Source organism: Tenrec ecaudatus, chromosome 13, assembly GCF_050624435.1.
Source record: "Tenrec ecaudatus isolate mTenEca1 chromosome 13, mTenEca1.hap1, whole genome shotgun sequence".
NCBI classification, from domain to species: domain Eukaryota; kingdom Metazoa; phylum Chordata; class Mammalia; order Afrosoricida; family Tenrecidae; genus Tenrec; species Tenrec ecaudatus.
The window spans coordinates 11,109,779-11,135,134 of record NC_134542.1 but is presented as its reverse complement, the minus strand read 5'-3'; the positions used below and the strand labels follow the sequence as shown (position 1 = coordinate 11,135,134).

Here is a 25,356-nt window from a genome sequence, read left to right as displayed (position 1 = left end):
CCAGAATTCTACCTGCCCATCTCAAACTCCCTTGTCTTTCTTTAGTTTTGGAGTATTGTTTTTTTGTTTTTGTTGTTTTTTGTTTAAAGAAAAAGTACAGGAGGAACTCTCTGGAAAGCCCAGGGCTAGAATGAGTTTCAGAAATGGCAAAGCCTGAGAAATACAGGCCAGAGTCTTCTCACTTCAGATTCTGTCTATCAGCTCTTCTTTCCATGGCCAGTGATCCTCTTCCATGGGGTCGGGGTGGGGGTGGAGAAGGGAGGATGCAACAGCTGCAACGTCAGGCTAGTGGTATCAGAGGAGAGACTGGGTGTTTAGCTCTCTCTGTTCATATCCAGGGAAATCTGAGAGAGCCAGAACTCAACAGCACTGCCTGTTTGTCCCCGTCTCACTAGTCTTCTGCCTTGGACAGGGTGCAGTAGGAGCACACTTCTGTTGCTTATTTTTACAAAAACGATTTGTGTTTTCCTTCAATGACAGGTTCTGACTTTTGCAGGTTTTGCTGTATAAAATCCCAAAGAATTCTTTTGATTGGCCCAGCTTGGTTCATAGCTCTCACTCTGGGGCAAAAAAGATCATAGCCACGAGGAAAAGCTACTCTGGCCAAGCCAATTGGGCCATGGGCTAGTGAGGTGTCCAGCCACAGGCTGAGGGAGGCACAACCCCCACACACACAGAAAGTGGGGCGTGCTAGGTAGGACAGGAGGTAAGTAGCATGGAATGCTGGGAAGACAAGGGCAACAAGGGCCCACAACCCCAATCAGCCTCATCTAGGAAAGATTGAAGCCTATATAGTGTTTAAAGACCCCCAAATTTTCACTTAGAGAAAAGCTTATGGGTTTCTTTGGGGGGGGGGAGTTGTTTGTTTGCTTTTTGCCCTAAGAAAAATGTTCAATCAACATGATTTTTAATTCTATCATGGAGAAGTTAGCCAAAAACCCACTCTTTGGACATGACCATCTACCATTTGTACATATATTTAAATACAGAGGCATCTGAAGTTCTAAGAATGACCAACATTTCTAATAAATAAGCAGACTTGGTATCTTCTCTTTTTTTCTGGATTTCTTCATTCACATAGCAGTTCAATGCTTTTTAAAATTTGTCTCCCAAGCTTGGGCTAGACAGCCTCAATTCCAGGTGAAGCTGAGGCTTTAAGTTCTCCCTATCCCTCATGTCCCATCTGCTTTCCCTTGAGCGCTTCAACGCTCTTCACTCTGAGGTTCGCCTGAAGTCAACAGGAGGTGGTGACAACATGTAAGGTGTCCGAGTTTGGGAACGTGACCCATCATTATCACGTGGCATATGTTTACTTTGTCTTCGTTTCAGGGAAAACCTGGAAAAGATGGCGCCCCTGGTTTCCCTGGCACTCAGGTAAAGAAATGATTGGGTCCATTGAGGCCGAGAGAATGTTGATACTACCTTATGAAAGATTTTTAGTCAACAAATAATTGTGTGTGTGTGTGTGTGTGTGTGTGTGTGTGTGGTGTAGTAGTAGTAGTAGTAGTAGTAGTAGTAGTAGGTACAAGAAAAAGAGGGAGACCCTCAGCAGACAGATGGTCACGGTGGTTGCAACAGTTGGCTCAGTAAAAAATAAAAACAAAACAAAGAAGCAGTGGGCTCAGTCATAGCAATAATCGTGAAGATCAGGACCAGGCAGGGCTTCCTTCTGTCGTACAGAGGATCACCATGAGTTTCAACTCTACGGCACCAACTCAGTGGCACCTCGGGACACAAGTTGTTCCAGGGACATCTGGTAGTGCAGCGGGCTAAGCGTGGGGCTGCTAACCCAAGGTCTATGATTCAAACCTACCACCAGGCGGAAGAAGATGAGGCAGCTTGCTTGCATAAAGACTGACAGCCTCAGAAATCCTTTGGAGCAGGTATCCCCTGTCTAAAGACCTGGGAGTTGGGATGGACTGAATAGCAGTGAGACAGGTGGAAACAGGTAGTCTCTAGTGGTGCACGCCATCCATATGCCCAGCTCCTAGCCGAAGGTTGGCAGTTTGAATTCATCTAGATGCACCTCCGAAGAGAAGTCTGCCCAGCCACCTTCCCCAACCCCAACCGTTGAGAACCTTAGAAAGCATAGCTCTACTCTGACGCCCATGGGAGTAGAATCAGCTCTATGGTAACCAGTGTTTTGGGGTTTCTTTGTTTGTCTTCTAACATTTCATAGTGACCTTAGAGGGCAGAGTAGACCTGCCCCGGTGGGATTCCAAGACAAACTCTTTATCGGGTCTCAAAGAGTTAGAACCAACTCAATGGTAACAAGTGTTCTAAGAGGAAAAGAGATCCTACATTCAAATATTTATAGAGGCACATTTAGTACGTCTCCACCAGGACAAAGACATGACACAGACAATCATTCAGATGAGAGATATTCCAGCATGAGGGCTAATGGTGTCCAAGGATTCTGAGCTAGGCGATGCTGGACCTGGAAATGCGAGTTGATACGGAAAACAAAGAGAACGGTCACAAAAATCATGATTGGTGGCAGATCAATTCAGCACAATTGCAAGCAGGCTTGCCCAAGCAGGAAAGGGACCATGATAGGATAGGTACACTCTTACAGATTAGAACAGCTTATAAGATTGATTCAGAGCCCTGTGACCAAGGCAGTGAGAGTAGGAGTCATGAGTAGTAATTGCTAGTACCCCAATTTTCATCAAGGGCATACCCAGTCAAGTCCCTGAGGGCAGGCCAAGGGAGTGGCAGTAATCTGCTTTAAAACACACTCTGCCCGAGAAGAGGGCTTTTCACATATCTGTCAAGGATCAGAAATATCTTGATGGAATCCGAATTATAAGGAGATGTAAAACCAGGTTGAAGGAACCCACTGGAAACTTTAGCCTTCCAAAAACATACCAGTGCTCAGAATTTAAGGGGGAATAGCTACTCACTCACTGCCATCAAGTGGATTCTGACTCAAAACAATCCTATGGATTGTTTTATAGGAGTTGAAAGCCTCGTCTTTCTCCCCAGGACTACTGGTGGTTTCTAACTGCTGAGCTTTCAACTCACAGCCCAACATGAACCCACTTCACCACCAGGGCTCCTCAAGCTCTAATACCGTAGTTTACAATCTAGCAAAAAGTGTAGAATGTCTTTTTGGGACTGCATGAGTTTCATAGTTTGACACACCCATTGCAGACAGGTATTACCTACACATTCCTTTGTAATACAAGAGGTGTGAGCGTGTTGCTGTTTCCTACAGAAGCCGTGTATGATCCAGTCTCTTCTATTTTACGCTTTTCTTTAGGGAGCCAAGGGCAACCGGGGCTTCCCTGGATTAAGGGGTGAATCTGGCATTAAGGTAACCCCTTCTCTAATATGCTAATATCTTTCTTTTAGTTTTTTAAAAAATTGTTTAGGGCTTACCTATCCACTCTACCTGCTCCCCATACTGTACACCTAACTAACTCAATTCAAGGAACCATAATCATGTATCTTATTAAAATGCCTCTTGAGCCATTGCTTTATTTTTTCAGTGAGGATATTTATTAAGAAAGAGAGAGAGATAACAGCTTGGCTTAAACGTTTGAAGGGTAGTTTTATGGGAAAGATATAAAACTCACTCAACGTAGCTACAGGAGAAAGATTTAAGATGACTGAGATTCCGTATCCACTTGAGGTGGGAAAAGGCCTACAGGCATCAGATTTTGAGTGGCGGGGGGAGGCAAGAAGTCAAGGATAGGGTGGACCCATCGCTTTTCCACCTGAGTCACAATACAGTAGAGGGTTGAGATCAATTTATTATGAATTATATTATGACACACGCTGCACATTTCCTAATAATTTGCATGCGGATGCATACATGAAAACTCAAGATTTATCTTAAAATAATACCGCTCCCAATCAATGAAACTCTGAAAGGCACTCTGGCAGTGGAAAGGGGTGATTGCAGCAAGGGCGCTGGTTTCCAGCCTCTAGTCTGGGTGAAAATACCAGAGTGTGCAGGCTGGGTGAACATTAGCCATGGAAGCAGCTGGAAGAACCACTAGGGATGCAGCAGTTATAGAGCAGACGTCAGGTCTTCCAGGAAAAGAATCTCTAAATCGGCTTTCCTCCAACTTGGTTTGTACATTACTGTGACCATCCATTTATTATCCAGTTACACTTTTATTTTTAAATATGCCAAGTAAGTCCTTTTCATGAATATGCTCATAATTTATAACTCTTTTGATACAGGGCTCGAAAGGGGACCGTGGCCCTCCAGGATTCCGTGGTCCAGTAAGTGTCGTGTTTTAATGACGATATCAATGTCAAATTCCATTCAGTCCCTCAAAGTATTAAAATCGATGTCTCTCATTAGCTGTTGCAAACCAGCACAGAAATAGCTGTTGTCATGATTTGCCCATTTGTGTTTTCTGTTTGAACTCTGGAACGTTCCTGGAATCCCCATCCTGGGTTTCAGAGGAGAGAGCAGGGGTCTCATCAGACCTGGTCCAGGGTTCCCTTGCACCTTCAGGGTGGGAAAGAGGGCAGCTGGGACAATGGAGGGTGATGGAGCTAGCTCCCCCGACCCCTTTACCTGGCCTGTCTATAGCTGCATCTGCTCAGCCATGGATCCAGTGCAGGACCAGGGAGAACCGGCTACCCAAGTTCCGCTACAGTGGGCATTCCTCCTCTTCGGTGTGGATGTGGGATAGGTGATTGCTGTCAGCACTGGGGGACCACATTCTACATCCTGTGGCCCTGCAGTCTGAGGAAAGAAAGGAGGGACCTAGGTTGGGAATTCTGAAGTTTGAACATCTGACTCAAGAGATGGTCATAAGCAATAGATGTGCACAGTAGATGTTGTCAAGTTGGCCCCAACTCTTAGCGATCCTATGTACTACATAGCAAAACATCTCTGGGTCCTGTAGCATCCTCACAATTGTTCTTACGTCTGAGCCCATTGTTGCAACCATGGTGTCCATCCATCTTTGCAAGCACCTTCCTCTTTTCTGCTGCCCCTCGGCTTTATGAAGCATGGGGTCCTTCTCCAGGAACTGGTCCCTCCTGACAATATGTTCAAAGCATGTAAAATGAGGCCTTGCCACCCTTGCCCTCGATGGAGAATTCTGGTTTTACTTCTTTCAAGACAAATTGGTTGGTTCCTTTGAAAGTCTATGGTACTTTCAGTATTCTTCACCAGCACCATAATTCAAACACCTTGATTCTTATTGGGTCTTTGTTTTTCAGTGTCCAACTTTACATGAATGTGAAGCAATTGAGAATACATTGATTTGAGTTCGTCGCACCTTAGGCCTTAAAATAGCATCCTTATCTTGTTAACCCTTGAAAGAGACTTTGTCTAATGGATTTACCCAATGCAATGTGTTGTTTTATCTCTTGACTGCTGCTTCCATGAGCATTGATTATGGATCCAAACAAGACGAAATCCTTGGCAACTTTTCTCCATTTATCTTGATGTTCCCTGTTGGTCCAGTTGTGAGGATTTTAGTCTTCTTTGCATTGAGTTGTAATCCACACTGAGAGCTGCAATCCCTGATCTTCTTCAGCAAGTGCATCAAACCCTCCTCAGTGTCAGCAAGCAAGGTTGGGTCATCCATTGAAGGTTTTTAGTAAGCCTTCCTCCAATGCTGGTGCCTTTTTCTTCTGCATCAAATCCAGCTTCTCTGATTATTTGCTCAACATGTGACTTGATGGCAGTGAGTTTGATTTGGGGGTTGGTTGACTAAGTGTGGGGAGAGGGTGCAGCCATGGCTCATACCTTCCCTGGTTTTAAACCGTGCAAAATGCCCTCGTTATATTCCCAGAACTGCCTCTTGACCCATGTTTAGCTTTCCCATGAGTATGATGAAGTGTTTTGGAATTCTCGAATTTTTCAAACCTATACAGAGTTTATTTTGGCCCAAATGGTCAAATGTCTTTGCATAGTCAGTAAAACACAAGTAAACATCTTTCTGGTATTCTCTGCTTTGAACCAAGATACAGCTGACATCAACAATGATATCCCTGGTTCCATGTCTTCTTCTGAATCTAGTCTGAATGTCTGGACGCTCCCTGTCAATGTATTGCTGAAATCATTGTTGAATGTTCTTCAGCAAACTTTTACTTGCATGTACCAATGATATTGTTCTGTAATATGTGCATTCCGTTGGTTCACATTTCTATGGAATGGGTCCAAGTATGGATCTCTTCCAGTTAGTTGGCCAAATAGTGATCTTCAAACTTCCTGGAATAGGCAAGTGAGTGCTTCCAATGCTTCATGAGCTTATTGAAACATTTTAATTGGTATTCCATCAATTCCTAGAGCCTTGTTTTTGGTGAATGTCAATAGCTAATTCCTTAGAAGTGGACAACCTACTCCTCCTTCACAGTCTCTTCTTAGTCTGGAAGCTCTGCTGAAACCTGTTTTCTTTGGGTGGTCCTGCTGATATTTAAAAATGACAGTGATGTAGCTTCCAGCATCACAGTAACACATGGCTGTCGCAATAGGACAAACTGATAGACAAGTAGTGTAGGCACTGCCTAGGGCTATATAAAAAAAATCAAATGTGCTGTTCACATGTCCTAGGGGAAAATCATCACAAAATTATAATAGTGAGGAAAAAAACAAAGTTTTATTCAGCATATGCTACAAAGAGAGGTGGGAAACAGGCTGACACCCCATCAAACAGATGTCAGTCCAAACATAGGAATACTGGATTAGCAGTTCATGTGCAGAGTTGGTGGTGGTTTAAGTCTTTCAGCAAAGAAAGTCAATCTACATTCAAAGCTTTCGTCAGGCAGCTAGTCTTCTGTTGATGCAGCAGGTCCGACTTGGAGAGGATCAAGGAGATAGCCCTGTACACTTAGGCTTGAGGGGTTCTCCCTTACGTCTACTTTCTGTACTCTGCGTGTGTGTTCCTACGTCATCTGTCTTTCTCTTGGGGAACCTGCTCCTTCCTCCCTGACTTCCCGGGTTCCCAAGGAGATCACTGGCTACCTCTGTCTCCTGGTGACTTTGCCTAGCCGGTTCGGTGTTCACCGAGTGAATGTGGAGTCCTCAGGCTGGCATTAGGACTAAGTCGGGGCTTAGAGAGAAGCCAGGGCTCTTGCTGGAGTGCCATTGGTTTTAGTATCGATGCAAATGTAACGTGAGTGATTCTGGGGGCCTGTTGAGAGTAAGTCAATTCAGGAGAAGGGGAAAAAGGGAGGAGAAGAGTATATTTTCAATACCAGTTGGCGTTCAAGGAGGAATATTGGAGCACAATTCCTCCCTAGAGTCTTGAAAAGTAAGGAGGTTACTTTGAGGACCAAGGTGCGTCTGACCCAACCCATGGTATTTTCAATTGCCTCATGTGCATGTGAAAGTTGTACATTGAATAAAGAAGACGGAAGAAGAATTTATTTACTTGAATTGCGGGGCTGGAGAAGAATGCTGAACGTACCATGTTCTGCTAAAAGGACAATCAATCTGTCTTGGAAGAAGAATGGCCAGAGAGCTCCTTAGAGGCAAGGATGGTGAGAGTTTCCGGCATATACTTCAGACATGTGTCAGGAGAAACCAGTCCCTAGAGAAGGACATCATGTTTGGGAGAGGGGCAGAGAAAAAGTAGTTCTTCGGGGAGATGGATTCACCATGGCTACAGCAATGGGCTCAACCATAGAAACAATTGTGAGACTGGTGCAGGACCAGGCAGTGGTTTGCTGTTGTGCATAAGGTCGCTGTGGGTTGGAACCAACTTGATGGTTCAATAACATTCAAGGAGACCGAGGGATCTGATCTGGACAGAACCTTTCTCCTCAAACAACAGCTTGTTCTTGTTCTTGTTGGGGGCCGTCCAGTCAGTTCTGACTCATAGCGACCCCTCTGTCCTGCTCCATCCTCACAGTTGTTACGTTTGAGCACATTTCGCAGCCTTTGTGTCCCTCCATCTCCTTTCTGACTTACTCTGCATCTGTGCCATGCCTCCTCACTCTCAAAAAACTCTGCTTGTTTAAGATACAAAGGACAGGTGGGCGGGAAACGAAGACTAGTCACCAGTCCTTAGGTTGGCGTGTCCTGAAATTTAGAGATGCAACTCTTATCAGTATTTTTTCTTTCTTTGTTTCCTTTAAGGCGTAGGACCCAGCATACTTAGAAATAAATGTAGTAGGTCAAGACCAGCATTTTTTAAAAGAAAAATACTATAGGAAATAAGATAGGTGAGAGTAGATCATACAAAGGAGACTTTCATTTCCCATATATGTACAGATGCCTAGTTGCAAATCCAATACAAAATACCCCTTTAATGTATTTAAAAGCAAAGGGGTTACTTTGAGGACTAAGTGCTCCTGGTCTGAGCCAGGAGATTTTGAATAAGGAAGGTCAGAGAAGCGCTGCCTTTGAATCACGGGGCTGGCAAACAATAGCTACTATCTCGAAGATACTTAAAGAACAAACCAATCTGTCTTAGAAGTGCAACCAGAATGCTCCTTCGAAGCAAAGGCAAGGAGGCGTCATCACACTCACCTCCGATATCCTTTCCGGAGGTACCTGTGCCTGCAGAAAGACGTCTTTTGGGGGTGAGCAAAGGAGAGGAAGACCTTCAAGGAGCTGGAGGGACTCAAATGTAGTGATGATTATGAAGTCAGGGCAGGACCAAGCATCGTTTCATTCCGTTGTTCATGGGATCACACTGTGTCAGAACTGGCCTGATGACGCTTAGCAACAACCACATATATTGTATTTTTCACATACAATGTGCCAGACAAATAACATGCACACACATATAATGTGCATAGTGCACAGGATTAGCATTAGGGTTAGGAAGATAAAATGCAAGGGGTTTATGGTTTGCACTAATAAAAATAGACATATAAGTAGACATGTAAGCGGGGCCACACTGCAAAATTAACTAAAAGTCTGTGAAATATTTAATCTTATAACAACATAAAGATCTGCTTTTACTTATAAATTTATCCATTTACGTATGTACCGAACATATCCCTCCTAAGAAATAAACCTATAAATTAGGGAAAATATGAAAGTATTTTATTGGATGAAAAGAAGACCAAAATGCTAAGAAAGAATTGTATTTGGAGCCCACATGGAAGAAGCACACCAGCCTGTGCGATCACGAGGTGCCAAAGGGACCAGGTATAAGGCATCATGCAAAAAAAAATATATATATATATATGTGTGTGTGTGTATGTATATATGTGTGTGTGTGTGTGTGTGTGTATACCATAGTGAATGAAGGGGGAAGTGCAGAGTGGAGACCTGAGGCCCAAGTGTCGACCATTGGAGATCCCCTCATAGAGGGGTTTAGGAGAGGAGATGGGTCAGTCAGGGTGCGATGTAGTACCGATGAAGAACACAGCTTTCCCCCAGATCCTGGATGCTTCCTCCCCCCAACTACCATGATCCGAATTCTACCTTGCAGGACTGGATAGGGCAGAGGTTGTACACTGGTGCATATGGGAGCTGGAGGCACAGGGAATCCAGGGTGGATGATACCTTCAGGACCAGGGGTGTGAGGGGCAATGCTGGGAGAGTGGAGGGTGAGTGGGTTGGAAAGGGGGAACTGATTACAAGGATCCACATGTGACCTCCTCCCTGGGAGAGGGACGGCAGAGAAGGGGAGGAAGGGAGACTCCAGATAGGGCAAGATATGACAAAATAACAATCTATAAATTATCAAGGGCTCATGAGGGAGAGGGGAGCGGGGAGGGAGGGGGGAAAAAAAGAGGACCTGATGCAGAGGGCTTAAGTGGAGAGCAAATGCTTTGAAAATGATTAGGGCAAAGAATGTGTGGATGTGCTTTATACAATTAATGTATGTATATGTATGGGTTGTGATAAGAGTTGTATGAGCCCCTAATAAAATTTAAAAAAAAAAACAAAGAAAATGATTAGGACAAAGAATGTACAGATGTGCTTTATACAATTGATGTATGTATATGTATGGGTTGTGATAAGAGTTGTATGAGCCCCTAATAAAATGTTTAAAAAAATAAAAGGGAAAGGATTGCATTGGGGCCTGTTGCCCATTTATACATAGCTAGCCATTCTCTTTATTCTTGTCTCTCTCCTTTAAGACAGAATATTATGACGCGTACCTGGACAAGGGAGCTGAAGGAAGGCCAGGCCCGCCAGGGCCCAAAGGAGCTCGTGGCCCCCAGGGTGAGAGCACATGTCTTCCTAGAGCATTTGCTTAGAGCGACAACACCTTCTGTAAGGTGAGGTGAACTTAGGATGTGTTGTTGTTGTTATGAAAATACATAGGACCCAACGTTTGGCAATCCAGTGTTTTCCACATGTCAGTTTAATGACGTCAGTTATACTAGTCATGTGTGCCACCACCACCAACTGACCAGTTCCTTATCACTGAAAACAGAAACTCAGTGATTCTTAACTAGCGGCTCCCCTAACCACAGTCCCATATATTGTTCAGTCTGGGAAAGAGGAGGGTCTTGAGCACATATAAATATATGTGTGTATATATCTATATCTATATGGACACACATATATATAATATGTATAATTCTCAACATTATTTTATTATGTCATGAGGATTGAGATCTGAGATCTAGGCAAATTATTGATACAAACAAGATTCTTTTTTATTTCCTCTCCCCCTTTCTCTCCCCCCGTCCCACAAACAAGATTTTGAAGGAGAGTTTTACTTAAAAGTGTAAAAGTTCTTAGTTTACTTAAGTAATTGAACTGGTAAATAGAGATGGGGCAAAACCTCCTTGCCATCAAGGGCTTTTAAAACAGTGAATCTTTGTGGGAGACAATAGTTTCATCTTGCTTCCACGGAGTGGCTGGTGGGTTTGAACCACTAACCTTTAGGTAAGCAGCCCATGCCTAACCCACAGTGGATCTCTAAAGATCTATATCTTTTAAAAATCTATACCAACCTGTCCCGTTGCCCATTCAGAGAATTCTGGCTTGTCGCAAACCTGCACAGAAGGGCCCTGTAGTTTTCAAAACTAACTCAGCCTTTCACGATTTCCTCCCACGAGCAAGTGGTGGGTCTGGGTTAGCACCGCAGTGCTTACCTTCCGCGCCACCAGGGTGTCTAAAGCCTGCTGTAAGTAGGTGGAAGAGTACTCGAAAACGGAAGCACTGGGCACAGCTGACATGGCCGGCACAGCCTGAGTTCGGACCCCATCCGAGGCCCCTGCTCCTGCTTTTTAGAGGACAGAGCCATGACCACAGTCTTGACCACCGTAACTTGTTCTGCAGTGTTCTGGGTCTGAGGTGGCCCACGCGGTCTGCTGGTGACCAGTTCCAGAAGGCAGGACACCGTGGCTACGGTTGAGTAGCCAAGTCAACAGACGATCTTAGCAAACGAGTCTTATGGAGATGCTGGATGCCAGCCAATCAAATGGACCCCGTACCCCCTCCCTGAGCAAAGTCCTGATAAAAGATGTGTGTGTCAGCCCTCTCTTCCTGCTACTGTTTCGAACTTTCACTTGCTGCTTCCCAATTTGAAAATCTTTGAATCTGAAAACAAACAAACAAAAAACCTTGTACTTGCTTTTCCAGAAAGTGTTTAGTGTGTAGCCCTTAACTGTAAGCCACTCACACATGAAACAATTAGAACTCCGTGGAAAGCTATGTGTAGAATGACCTAGACAAACACTTGGCCACCCTGCCATCCTTCAAGGCTCCTGGCGGGATTTATTTTGCTGGAACCTCCAGCAAGCGCTGAGCTCAGAGCAGGTTTTGAGTCGGTCTCTACTGAAGGATTTGAAAATGACATGAGGGCAAGTCTGCCTTCTGAGGTTCGGACATCTGAGCTAAGTCTCCTTTCCACATTTTATCTTTATCGAGATGTGAGGTTTTCTAATAGTTCATCAGTGTGGGAGTGTATGAAATATAGTTCTTCATTATTAATATAGGGCCAGCCAGCATTCCAAAATAGGAACTAGAGGTGGGCATTCATGTATTTCATGTGCCATTCATGTGTGTGCTGTCTTCACAGGTCCCACTGGCCCCCCTGGACCCCCTGGAGCCCCAGGTACACTTATGACTCTCCGGGTATAAGCAGACATGCTGTTCACAAGGAAGATGTACTGTACTCTGTTAGGTTCAAAAAACCGGACACAATTCAGATGTTTCCCTAATTTCTCAAAAATTGTGTGCTGAGCTTGGCTGTATTGTCTGGTTGACTTTAACAAGGCCATAGATGGAGGAAACCAAGATTACATTTTATTTGCTGGGCTTTGGGTGCCTATCTCTAGCTTGTGCAATGTCTGTGCAGAAGAATATGTCACTTTATATAATAAAAAGCATATAGAAGCGGGAGGAAAAGATAAGAGAATCGTACCTTGAACTATTAGAAGCCTCCTTGTATTAATCAGCAAAATGATGCTTTTCTTCAAGGATCATCGAGGCCTGGCCTGAGAGGAAGCCCTGGACCTCCAGGTGTAAAAGGAAGCAAAGGGGAGCCAGGACCCCCGGGGAGCAATGCAGTGGGGCCGCCTGGGTCCCAAGGTTGTCCTGGCTCACCAGGCCCTGTAGGACCGCCAGGGCCCTCAGGACCACCAGGTAAAGGCGCCTATTGAGCTTCTTTCATGTCCATTGTCTGATGACAGATGTGTTAAAATCACAGAACCTGACCTTGAGCTCGGCATGGGTCGGTGTGGTTTCTGAGTCCTCTTACTGGTTGCATTCTGTTTCCTATGCTCTCTGTGTGCGATGCTTTGAAGGGAGAAGAACCCCACCAGAGACACACGTTTGTCTCCTGAGTGGCCCAGAAAGCGGAAAGGGAGGCAGGGATATGGGGAGTGAAGCAGGAAAGTGGAGGTGGGGGATGGTGGTTACCAAATTGACCTTTTGTTCAACTGTTTGGTCAGTGGCTTGAGCTGGTCTCAAGACCCAGGTAAGAAGACCAAATTCCGAACCAGTTTCCAGCAAGTCTACTCCAGTGTGTGTCAGATCAGAGCTGTGTCCAGGGTGCTTTCAGCGGTTGCCATCTTTCCGAAGTAGGTTGCTGCATCTTTCTTCCAAGGTTTCTCTGGGTAGACTTGAACCAGCAGCCTTTCGTTTGGCACCTGAGTGTATCCAGCCAGAAAAAACCCCAAAGTTCAGGTTCGATTGACATCCCTGCACTATTGATGGCATGCCTGCTTTGCAGTGATGTCAAATAATGAACGCTATAGCCAGTTCCCTCCCTGAAGGCTCCGTGGACCTCTCACCTTGGAGAGAGACAGTGCTTGGACCAACTCTTATGCCATGTTTCAGACTCCTTCTTCGCTAGGCAATGCCCACATGCCCTTCTGCTGGAGTCTCAAGCCCAAGTCCTTCAGAAAGTGTGTGAGGCACACATGTCCTCTAACACCCACGCTGCCCCGACTACAGCATTTTCCACATTGTGCTTCTGTGTTTGTTGGTGTCCCTGACAAGAAGCAATGCTCTCAGTGTGTCATGTTTCCTGTATTATACCCAGTATGTAGCTTAGAGGATGGATGGCTTGTGGGAAGAAAAATAGCATGTACTGTATTCTTCATGCAAATAACACACACATAATGCTATGGATCACTATGAGTCAGAGTTGACTCAATGGCAGTGAGTACGGTTTTTTGTTTGTTTAACATGGTTTTGCAAACCAGGACACCCTCTCACCCTTGATTTCCTGTGTGTGTTACGTGCGTGGATGTGTTGCTTAAAGGGGCACACTGTGTTTGAAAATGTGGTAATGAACTTTTGAAGAACAACCACATAAAACCTCACTGCTCGCCAGTCATTCAGACTCAGTCACCCTATAGGACGAAGTAGAACTGCCCGTGTGGGTGTGTGAGGCTGTAAACCTTGACGGGAGCAGAAAGCTTCATCTTGGAGGAACTGGTGGGTTTGAACTACCAACCTGCAGTTGGCAGCCCAAAACAACTCACCCCTTCAGCAGGACCCTTAAGAACAACCAACAATATCAAAGGCATCTCCTCTATAGAACATGAAGGGAAGAGCTGGCTCATAATCAGTCTTTTCAGATACAAACAAACTTCAGAAGACCCAACTTCCGAGAAAAGCATGGAGAAGTTCATATAAACCATGCATGCATTAAAACACTCTGGCTAGACAGAGGATGTACTGGTACAGATAAGAGCTGGAAACACAGGCAATCCAGGACAGATAAACACCTCAGAAGCAAGAATGAGAGTAGGAATACTGGGAGGGGAAGGGGAAGGCGGGGGGAGAAAAGGGGAACCAATCACAATGATCGATATATAACCCCCTCCCAGGGGGATGGACGACAGAAAAGTGGGTGAAGGGAGGCATCGGTCAGTGTAAGACATGAAAAAAATTATAAATTATAAAGGGTTCTTGAGGAAGGGAGGGTGGGGGAGGGGAAATGAGCTGATACCCAGGGCTCAAGTAGGAAGAAAATGTTTTGAAAATGCTGGAGGACTAAGAAGGCTGAGTCTGATGAAGCAAGACTGCTAATAAAACCCTCCTAGACAGAAGGGGTGGAGAGAGCAGCCCTTATTGAGAGCATCCCAGGGCTGAAAAGAAAAGAAAATGATGATGGCAACAAATGTACAAATGTGCTTCACACAAGGGATGGATGTATGGATTCTGATAAGAACTGTAAGAGCCCCCAATAAAATCATTGTAAAACAAAAAACACTTCCAAAATTTTAAATGTCAATAGCTTACTAACTAAGACAAACACAAACAACCGGCTTGGCTGTTCTCTTTCTGTAGGTGACATTGTTTTCTGCCATGGTCCTCCTGGAGAACGTGGAATTCCAGGCCCTCTTGGGCCTCCAGGGCTCCCAGGACAGGATGGCCCCAAAGGTTGGTTTTATCTCCGAAATCCAATCCACTCAAAAAAGCCATTTTCACATTCCCTTATTATTTTCTCTAAGACAACAACAATCCCGAACAGTTCTTGATGCTTTCTTTTAACAAAGAATTAGCTGAAAGTAGTTTCTTAATTGAGAGTCCATCATTATTTAGCACCCAGGCATTACATTAGTGGATGGCTCTGAACAATAAGATTCATCTGAGACTCAAAAAGAGAAAACTGAAATATTAGGTATTTTGTGTTAGACTCGTGATACCTCTTCTCTCAGAAGGACTATCCAGCTCAGATTAATAAAGAAATAGATATCATAGATAATTAAATAGATATGGCGATGCATCATTTTTTTCAATATGTATAATGTCTTAGATGTATTTGATACAGTTTAAAAAATCACATTTCTTCATCAATACAATCTTTAAATGTAACAAATGTATGGTTGGAAAGGACCTGCCCTTATAGATGCATGGTGAGCATTGTGGGTAACACAAATCTGGTCTTGTTGCAGGAGAGCCGGGCCTCCTGTGCACACAGTGTCCCTGTATCCCAGGGCCTCCGGGTCTCCCAGGATTGCCAGGGCCCCATGGTGTCAAAGGAATTCCAGGTACAGACAACATGCACACCACAAATTAAGAAATCACAGCCTGTGATCTTGGAGCTGACTCCAGCTCATCAAGACCCACTAGGATTCAATCATCAATAGGTGTTGTTACTGTGGTTGTTAGGAGCCAGTTGGTTCCCACTCTGAGTGACCAACGTGAAACAATAAAACATTGCCTGGTCCTGTGCCATCCTCCCAGTTGTTGTTAGTTCTGAGCCCATTGTAGCCACTGAGTCAGTCAATCTCATTGATGTTCTCCCTCTTTCCTCACTGACCTCTCCTCTTCCAAGCATGAAGTCCTTTTCCAGGTCCTGGTGTCTCCTGATACGTGTCTAAAGAACATGAGATGAAGTCTCATCATCCTGGCTTCTAAGGGGATAAGAAGGTATTAGATTTCTGGATGCCATGATCAATGGTGATGCCATACATGTAGTGAAAGGGAGATTTTTAAAGTCCTTTAAGAACTCACACACACACACACCCTCAGAAGAGTGCACTTCTGAGGCCAGCACTAAAGCTACAGCCAGGGGACAGGGCACTCGTGATTAGACCACACAGGAGCAAATGAAGAGGGAAAGAGTGAGTGAAACACATCTTGGCCCACCAAGCCCCAAGGACCATATTCCTGCTCAGAACAGCCAATGCACAGAGAGGCCCTTAGGGCCAGCCCCACCACAAGATAAGACGCCCCTCACTGAACCATAGTGCTATGGGGGACAACACTGGAGACACAATGTGGGAATTGTGCCCAACCTGATCCCTTCACACTGGGGCAAAACTCCAAGGGCATGCAACAGAGTGGCAAGGGGAGCAAAGCAATGAAGTCCCTGGGGAATACCAAAAATAGACTTTGGGGACAGAGTGTAGCACCGCATCAGAATCAACTGGAAAAGACTCTTAAAGGTCACAAAACCTACCTGGAACTATTTATGGGCTTTTCCTTCTTTGTCATTGGCTTTCTTTTTGTTGTTATTTTGTTTTGTTTGGCTTTGCCTTGTTTTTGTGCTTATTATTGTCTCTGCATGTCTCTTGAGATAAGATAGGCGGGATAAACAATTCAGAGGAGAAAACAATGGGACTGAAGTTTCCAAGGGGAAACAGGAGAAGGGAAGGTGGGAGAAAGGAAGGAGGATGTGAACCAAACCAGGGACAAGGGAACAACAAGTGAACTAAAACCATTGGAGTGTAGGACATAGAATGCCAAGTGGGCTTAATAGAGGGCAATGTAACTGCAACGAATTACTGAAACCCGAATGAAGGCGGAACATGATCATGGGACAGAGGAAAGTAAAAGGAAATAGAAGAAAGAAGTAGGAGGCAAAGGAGATTTATAGAAGTCTAAATACAGACATGTACATATGTAAATTTATTTTTATATAACGATAGGGAAATATATCTATGTACTTATATGTTAAGTATTAAGATAGTAGATGGACATTGGGCCTTGACTCAAGTACTCCCTCAATGAAAGAACACTTTGTTCTAATAATCCGTCATTCTGTGATGCTCACCTTCCCAGCATGATTGCTGAAGAAAAAATGGGTGCATAAGGAAATGTGGTGAAGAAAGCTGATGTTGCCTGGCTACCAAAAGATATAGTATCTGGGGTCTTAAAGGCTTGAAGATAAACATGCAGTCATCTAGCTGAGAAGCGTCACAGCCCACATGAAAGAAGCCTGTGTGATCATGAGGTTTTTGATGGAATCACATATCAGACATCAAAGACCAAGAACAAAAAATCACATCAATATGAATGGGGGAGTGAAGGATGTGGAGTGGAGACCCAAAGTCCTTCTGTAGACAATAGGACATTCCCTTACAGAAGGGTCACAAGGAAGAGATGAGCCATTCAGGATACAATATAGCACCGATGAAACATGCAACTTTCCTCTAGTTCTTTAATGCTTCCTCCCCACTACTATCATGACCCCCAATTATACCTTATAAATATGGCTAAACTAGAACATATATACTGCTACAGATAAGAGCTCACAACACAGGGAATCCAGGACAGATAAACCTCTCAGGACCAATAATGAGAATAGAGATACCAGAAGGGAAAGAGGAAGGGGAAGGTGCGGGGAGAGATCACAATGATCAACATATAACACCCCCCCAGGAGGATGAGCAACATAAAAGTGGGTGAAGGGAGAGAGCAGATGATGTAAGAGCTGAAAATAATAATAATTTATAATGTATCAAGGGTTTATGAGGGAGGGAGAGGAGAGGGGGGCAGGAAATGAGCTGATATCAAGGGCTCAAGTTGAGAGAAACTGCCTTGAAAATGATGATGGCATCATATGTACAAATGTATGGGTGGTGATAAGAACTGCAAGAGCCCTCGATAAAATTATTATTTTTAAAAAACTCACAGAAACACATGGCTATTAACACAATAGAGACATAATCACATAGAAATGGGCATTTTCCCTATTCTGTTTTATTTGCTGAACTCTAGCAAATCATTGTGCTGGGAGCTGTAATGCCGATGCCTAGGAGGACTAGCAGGTAATGTAAGAAGTGAAGTACCGGACCAGGCATGTGGCACCTTCCCTCTCCCCTCAGTCCGCTGAGACTGATGGAATGCCTGAGACTCGCGCCCATAGACATCCTTCAGACCTGGAACTGAACTCATCCCCATAATACATCCAACGAGATGGATTGACAGAGTGGTTGCAACAATGGCCCCAGACAGAACAACTGTAAGGAGGTGCAGAACCGGGCAGAGTTGAGTTCTGTTGTGCATTGGGTCACTAGGAGTCAGAACCAGCTCAAGGACACCGAACAACAACTACCTACTCCTTATTTGGTCCATGGATAGTATGATTCTAAAGTAGCATACAAGCACCCACGCATTGAGAGCCATAAAAAGTCAAGGCATGTGCATTAAATTGTTAGCAAATTATTATCTTCTGGTGTAGCTTACAGCATATTGTCTTCTTACAGTGAATATATATTACTTTCACCATGGGAAGAAAATGGTCGTATTTTTTAAAATGATAAAAACGAGAATTCTAGAAAGGCCAGCCTTGAAAGGTCTTGTTGAGTTTCTTGGTTTGTTTGTCTGTTTTTGCATTAAGTCTTATCCCACCTATTTACTTCCATTATCTCCATGAACTGTATGTTTTAGGAAAGAATGTATCTTTCAAAACTTTTTTTTAACTCAGAGAACACCTTATTCTCTCATGGCCTGCATCCCATCTCTACTCTGAGTTGATAGACTCTAAATGTCACATGATTCATTGCTTTGCAGGGGAACAAGGTGAAGCCGGTTCAAAAGGAAGCTCGGGGTCCCCAGGAAGTCCAGGTCTCCCAGGATTACCAGTAAGATTGCTGTGGGTGTGAAGCTTTCATTTTGGTTTGGGAAATGGAGCCCTCTGGAAATATGGTTGCCTCTCAGAGGGGTTTTCCATTCAGGGCTGGGCAAAGATCAGATGCTTTATGCATCTCTGTTGATTAGATGCCTAAGTGTACAAATGAATGAATGAGTGAATCAATGTGTCTGTAAACCTTTAAAATCTACCAAAGACAGGAAATAGTTCAGTGGTTACCTGAGCCCAAGGGCAGGCATAGAGATGACTGTAAATGGGCTTAAGGGAATCTGGAGGGCTGATCAAAATTGGTTAGCCTTGGACTGTGTCGTCTTTATTGATTGACTGCATATGTAATATACCTCAGTAAAGCTTTAAACAAAATGTACTGGGGAGAAAGGGATGGGAAAGATCTGATTATTGTCATGAATCTGAAAGTCAGAAACAACATAATATGAACTATGATGGCTGTTCTTGCATATTGAATTATGTCATTGTATTTATTACACCAAGGAGACCTGGTGGCTTAGCTGACTATGAGTTGGGCTGCTAACCCCAAGGTCAGCAAGTTTGAAGCTACCAGCTGTTCTTCAGGAGAAAAATGAGGCTTTCTACTCCTGTAAAAAGAGTGGCATGCTCAGAAATTCACAGAGGCTGTCCTACCCTGAGATCACTATAGTTGAAATCAACTTGTTGCTAGTAGTAGGTTTGGGGGGTATTAAGTTGTCCTAGCTAATGAAATCCCCCCACACCTATCATTTGAGAAAATGCTTCTTTTTCTTTTTCTTCTTTTAAAAGCTTTTTGGTTGTGAGTTAGGTAGTGGTTGACAGAGAGGATCATCATTTTTGCATTCAACAATTCATCAAACCTTCCAACAGTTTGCCTTGTTTCACATTTTCTTCCCAAGTGTACACCTGTCTGCCCTCTCCCCTATTACGGCCCCATCCCCCCACCCACCCCCACCCACACCCATTTCTCCTCCCACCCTGCTAACCATCAAAGTCTGCTCCTTGGGATAGGAAAACCTTTCCTTGATTTTTTTTAATAACAATTTGGTGATGGTCAAACTTCACTCAGCATAATGCCCTTCTGGTCCAGTCCATTCATGACCTGAGATGCTTCCCAGATCCTAACAGAGTCCTTTCTTGAAAACTTCAAAGCTGTATTGGTGAGCTAAGACATTGTTCCCAAGACCAGTCCATGTTCATGAGCATGATAAGGTTCTTGTGGCCCTTGCGGTAAGATTGAGTCAAGACACAATTGACCCCAAAGCAATGCAGGCTCATCTCTGTCCTCCTCCAGGGGCTCCCAGGAGGTCAGGGTGACCCAGGACTTAAAGGACAAAAAGGTGAACAGGCTCTGCCAGTGGGACAGGTGGGAGCCCCAGGAGATCCTGGGGTCAGAGGCCAACCGGGAAGGAAGGGTCTGGATGGAACCCCAGGAGCCTCCGGAGTGAAAGGATCGCCAGGACCTAAAGGCCACCCGGTGAGTAGTTAGGCACCTTGTTCAGCTAATACTCCCTGTAATGTAATTACCTGAATTTGGGGCATAAGTGATTTCCTACCCAAGAGCTGCTCTCCTGTGGCCCCTCCATCAGACTCTCCTCTCTATTAATTCTGGTAAAGATGTTCTGGAAGGTGAGCAGGAGAAAATCAGGGAGGTGACTTGTGGAGTGTTGTGTCCTCTTGTGAAAGGAACCTGGTGGTACAGCAGGTTAGCCACTGGGCTACTAATGCCCTGTCGTTAGACAAATAGAAGTGCTCTTTTCCTGGGAGGAATCACGAAATGGGGTGCCTGGTGTTCAGCTAGGAAAGGAGAGAGACTTCAATTATTTGTCAAATCTAACTTCTTTCAAATATACACTGCAATCTACACAATTCAAAACTCGGTAGATGCCTTATGAGAAGAAGACACTGCAGATAGTTGATCCCCTTCATAAGGAAAATACATGGTGATGACCACACCAACAAAGTTTGCTACACTGGTTTTATCCTTGAAAGGGACCATTTAGCATGAACCATAAGCTCTAACGGATCATCACCTCTTCAGGAGAGGCCAGTCCCTAGAGGACATCGTGCTTGGTAAAGAGGAGGGGCATGGGGAAAGATGAAGGCACTGGACAAGATGGATTGACACAGTGGCTGAAACAATAGGTTCAGACAGAAAAACAATGGTGGAATTGAAGATTTCTTCCCAGGATTGGGCAGTACATACAGTCGCTATGAGTCATAATTGACTCAACACCTCATAGCAACAACAACCACATCACCTCTAGTGGGAGTTGAACTGCTGGCCAATTTGGACTTCATTTTAGGGGCCATTGTCATATGGGAGCAGGTCACTAGGTGAAGCAAACCACCTATTAGAGGGTCACTATGAGTCGGAATCTACCCGATGAAAGTGAATGAGACTAATTGAAAGGTCATTGGCTCACCCCCAACCAGCCACATCACAGAAGAAAGGCCTGGCAATGTCATCCTTAAAGATGACCGCCCAAACAGCTCCACGGAGCTAGCTTCTGCTCTTTAACGCACAGGCTCGCGGTGCGGCCTGATGTGCTGTGACCATAGGGGAGGCGTTTCATTGCAGGACATCTCCAGTGGAGCCGGGCCAGCGCCACCTTCACGGCAGGTCACAGAGTCGCACAGGGCGCCGAGCAGCAGAAACAGCTTAGCGCCTGTGTCTCAGTCGCTCAAAAGCGACAGCAGCCACAAATCCACTTGCTGGCAAACGCGTGTGTGTCCGGAGAGACCTGTGTGCCTTAGATGTTCAGTGGCTGTGAAGTTTGAGCGACTGTGACCGGTACAAGGAGCCTTGGCAGGTTATACACTCGGCTGCTGGCCACAAGGCCTACTGCTGCTCCGTGGGGCACCCACCAACTGCTCTGTGGGAGAAAGAGGAGACTTCCGATTCCTGTAAAGATCAGAAATCCTAGGGAGTGGGTCTACTCCGCCCCAAAAGGTTGTGGGGTCCAAATGAACTCAGAAGCTTTCAGTTTTGCTTTGGTGGTTTTTCACAAGTAGATCCCTGTACTTTTCTTCTGAGAGGCTCTGTGGATTTGAACCCCCAACCTTGCACTTCATGGCCCACTTCTTAACCCAATAGCTGCATTATGCTAGTAAAGATTCCCAAGGAATGCCAAAGGACCTACTTGGCACAGAGCCCTGGTGATGCCGTGGAGAAAGAGTCGGCATTGCAAACTCCCCAGCAATTCCACGGACAGAAGAGGTAGCCATCTGGGTCTGTAAACATTACAGCTTTGAAAACCCTGGGGTGCAGCTCTACTCTATCTTACAGGGTTACTATGAGCCAGAATCCACTAGTCTATGAGCTGAGACCAACTAGACCACAGTGTTTGTTTGTTTGTTTGTTGGGGGTTGTTTGTGTTGATCTATTCTAACATGATTCACCCCATGGTAAGAATGACCTGTAGGAGATGCTGGCATGAAGCCATATCCAGACATGTTCCTCTTGTCACAGGCCCTGAGTGGAGAGAAGGGGGACCAAGGTCCTCCAGGAGATCCTGGCACCCCTGGGCCCCCAGGACCCACAGGATCAGCTGGACCACCCGACTCTGGACCCCAAGGAATGCCAGGTTCAAAGGGAGAGCAAGGAGCTCCTGGAGCCCGCGGACCACCAGGAGAAGTCGGTTGGTTAGTTTTCTAGCCATTCCTGTTTTCCTTGGGCTTGGATGATGGTCTCAGAGGGAGCACAGCTCCATGGAGACGCGTGAAGATGCAGCAGCTTGCTTCGAATCAATAGAATGAGTCAACACATAGGCAGTGGGAGAGAACATGTCAAATGTATTAGAGAAAATCGATTTGGGGGAACAGGCTCTTGTAACTCATCAGCATTTGGGGCCCTTAATTAAAACCAGTCTAGCGGAGTGGCGCATGCTTGCCATTATTTGTTGGTTGACAAAGTCTCCACAGGCTGATCATCTGGCAGCTGGTTCACAATCCTAGGGGAAACAGGGGCTGACGTTTTTCTCGGAGCTTTTTTTCATAAACCTGTCATCATCTGTGCACCCTAAGAATGGGAAAAGTGACAATATGTGCATCACATTCCACGATCACACTTTTTCCTAAGGTCCTAAAGGAGAACCCAGTGTTGCAAGACCAGTCCCAGGACCCCCAGGACCCCCAGGGCCCCCTGGCCGATCTGGCCCCCGAGGTCCACCTGGTGAGTACCACTATGCCACATGTGGCGCACGGTACCAGATGACACCCGTGCTGTCTTGACAAAACTGTGTCATGTTGGCTCAAAACGAGAGCCCAGGCAAGGGTCATAGCAGAACGTCCTGCTGGATGCGCTTTGATCGGGGTGAACAGCCTGCCTGTTCATATAAGACACATGGTGCTTAAAGGAGAGGAATGCACAGGAGCTGCATAGTTTGCAAAAACATATCATGTGCACAGATTGGGGTGTGAAAATAATAGCATCCCTCCTTAGTGCTTCTGATTGCAAAGGATATTTCGTATAAATACTGTAGAGGAATGCTCAAGCCAGCCGTCTTCATAGATTTTTGGTCAGGGAGCAAGTAATCTAGCCCAGTGCTTAATTAGGATCTTCCCACCACTCCTTCATGAGCAAGTTTAATTTCTTTGCCAGTATAACCTCACACTTAAGTTTTCCACCAAGGGGGTTACCTAGAATATTTCCTTTTAGGAATAAAATTGTATTTTAAAAATTCTTTGTTCGTTGACCAGGGGTGGGGAACAGGGGTGTATAGTTGGGGATATACTATGAGTTTTCTGAATCGGTAGGTAAAGTGGTAGGACAGAGAGGATGGGACGGTTTGGTTTAAGGCAATGTGAAAGAAACAAATACTGATATCGATGTGTTTGTGTGTGTTTTAAGGAGTCCCAGGACCCATGGGAAAATGTGATCCAGGTCTCCCTGGGCTTGACGGTGAACCAGGAATTCCAGGAATTGGATTTCCTGGACCTCCTGGACCTAAGGGTAATTTAAAAAAAATATATATATATATAAGGTTCATTGTGGACATGTCGAAAATATAAGTATACACAAAGTAAAAGTATACATGCACTCAAGACTTTGGGGGGACATCCACGGCACCTTTGGGATAGTATCCAAAAGTCTTGAGTGGGAAAGTCTTACAATACTGTTGCGCAAAAAGGCAAAATTCAGGGGGTTTCTTTTATAACTATGTCGTCTCAGTTGCATTTTTTTTAATGCATGGGAAAGATACTGGAAAGAAATCATGTAAACGGCAGCAGTGACTTTGTCTTGATTGAGATCATGGGCACCGTTTTCCTTTCCATCTTTTGGCATCTTCTATATTGAGATAGTTCTTCATTGTAGTCGTGCCTTTGCTAATCCAGAAAATAGACAAGGACGATGGGTGCATGGATGGAGAGCTGCCATAGATGCTCACTCATGACAACCCATGTCCACCAGAAGGAAAGGTTGCCCCACCGTGTGTCATCCTCATGATAACTGGCATGAAGTCTTTCCTTGGGGCTATTGTACCAATCCATCTCCCTGAGGGGTCTATCTCATGGCCTTCTAGTGCATCAAATGTGATCCCCTCCTCTAACCATTGATCCCTCTGATGGGGATCCAGAACAAGCAAGTTCAAGGATGTTCTATGGTAGCCCAGAAGGTTTCATTGGCTCATTTTCAGAAGTAGATAGGCAACCCTAACTTCTTAGTCAATCATGGTCTTGAAGCTCTGCCCTTCTGCCTTCCATGATTGACCCTGCTGGTAGTTGAAACAATGGTCTCCTAGCTGGAAAAAAAAAACCAACAAAGAACATCACAGCAACATGGAAGCCACCACTGAATGGCCAACTGATGGGTGGGTGGTGGATCAGAAAAGAATGGAATCATTCAAATCACAAGTGGCTGATTTGTCTGTGTCCTCCACAATAAATCACAGGAGTCATTTTCCTTTAGGGGAAAAAATATTTTTGTCACCCAAGGGACTACACTGTCAAAAAAAAATCTAGATGCTGAAAACTCCAGACAGTAACCTGGGGTCGGACACAGCCGAGCAGAGCAAATTCCTGTCCAGAAGGACACACCAGTGACCTCTGCCATGGAGCTGCCTTGCACTACAGCAAATCCATGACCATTTCATGTTTCTTTCCATGTGACTTATTTGTCAAGATAGAATCTAGGTTTTGATGTTTCATCACTTGCATTAAAATCTCAATGATGATGGCATGTCAATTCTGCCCAAATATGAAAATATTGGTCTCAACTTATGACTATGTGAATTGGGAGATATAATCGTGCTTCCCTTCTGGAGCCACTGTCAGCTGACTTAGAGTGGATTTTGGCGGCGGTTGCTTCTGTGGCATGACATCAGGCAGTTCCGACGCATAGCGACCCTCTGTACGACAAAACCAAACCAAATGCGGGCTTGTCTTCACCATTGTTTTTGTTCTGACCCCACTGTTGCAGTGACCATGCCCATCTGCCCTGTTGGGGCCTCCTCCTTCGGGGTCTCCTGATCATGTGTGCAAAACACAGGAGGCTGAGTTTCCCCCTCCTTGCTTCATCCTGCCTGTGCTTCCTCCAAGGCAGGTTTGCTCCTCTGATAGTCCGTGATACTTTCAATATGACCCACACCCCATCATTCAAAGGTCTCAGGTCCTCTTTGGACTTTAGTCACTGCCCACTGTTAGATGCATGTAAGACCATTGAAACGACCACGGATTGAGTCCCACACACTTTCTTTGTCAG

The 25,356-nt window shown here is 44.9% G+C and overlaps 1 protein-coding gene and 1 non-coding gene across 2 annotated transcripts in view; both read left to right on the top strand.

Annotated features, from left to right (window-relative positions):
* The window catches only part of COL4A3 (collagen type IV alpha 3 chain), a 156,582-nt gene that overhangs the window by 91,268 nt on the left and 39,958 nt on the right, over positions 1 to 25,356 (top strand). The window contains exons 15-27 of the mRNA XM_075530203.1: positions 1,330 to 1,374; positions 3,263 to 3,316; positions 4,192 to 4,233; positions 10,015 to 10,099; positions 11,910 to 11,945; positions 12,311 to 12,475; positions 14,633 to 14,725; positions 15,241 to 15,336; positions 18,587 to 18,657; positions 19,948 to 20,130; positions 22,126 to 22,294; positions 22,735 to 22,827; positions 23,506 to 23,607. Of these exons, the coding sequence (XP_075386318.1) occupies positions 1,330 to 1,374; positions 3,263 to 3,316; positions 4,192 to 4,233; positions 10,015 to 10,099; positions 11,910 to 11,945; positions 12,311 to 12,475; positions 14,633 to 14,725; positions 15,241 to 15,336; positions 18,587 to 18,657; positions 19,948 to 20,130; positions 22,126 to 22,294; positions 22,735 to 22,827; positions 23,506 to 23,607 (1,234 nt within the window). The remainder of the gene's footprint in view (positions 1 to 1,329; positions 1,375 to 3,262; positions 3,317 to 4,191; positions 4,234 to 10,014; positions 10,100 to 11,909; positions 11,946 to 12,310; positions 12,476 to 14,632; positions 14,726 to 15,240; positions 15,337 to 18,586; positions 18,658 to 19,947; positions 20,131 to 22,125; positions 22,295 to 22,734; positions 22,828 to 23,505; positions 23,608 to 25,356) is intronic.
* Positions 14,327 to 14,449, top strand: LOC142425246 (small Cajal body-specific RNA 4). The gene has a single exon (XR_012779595.1).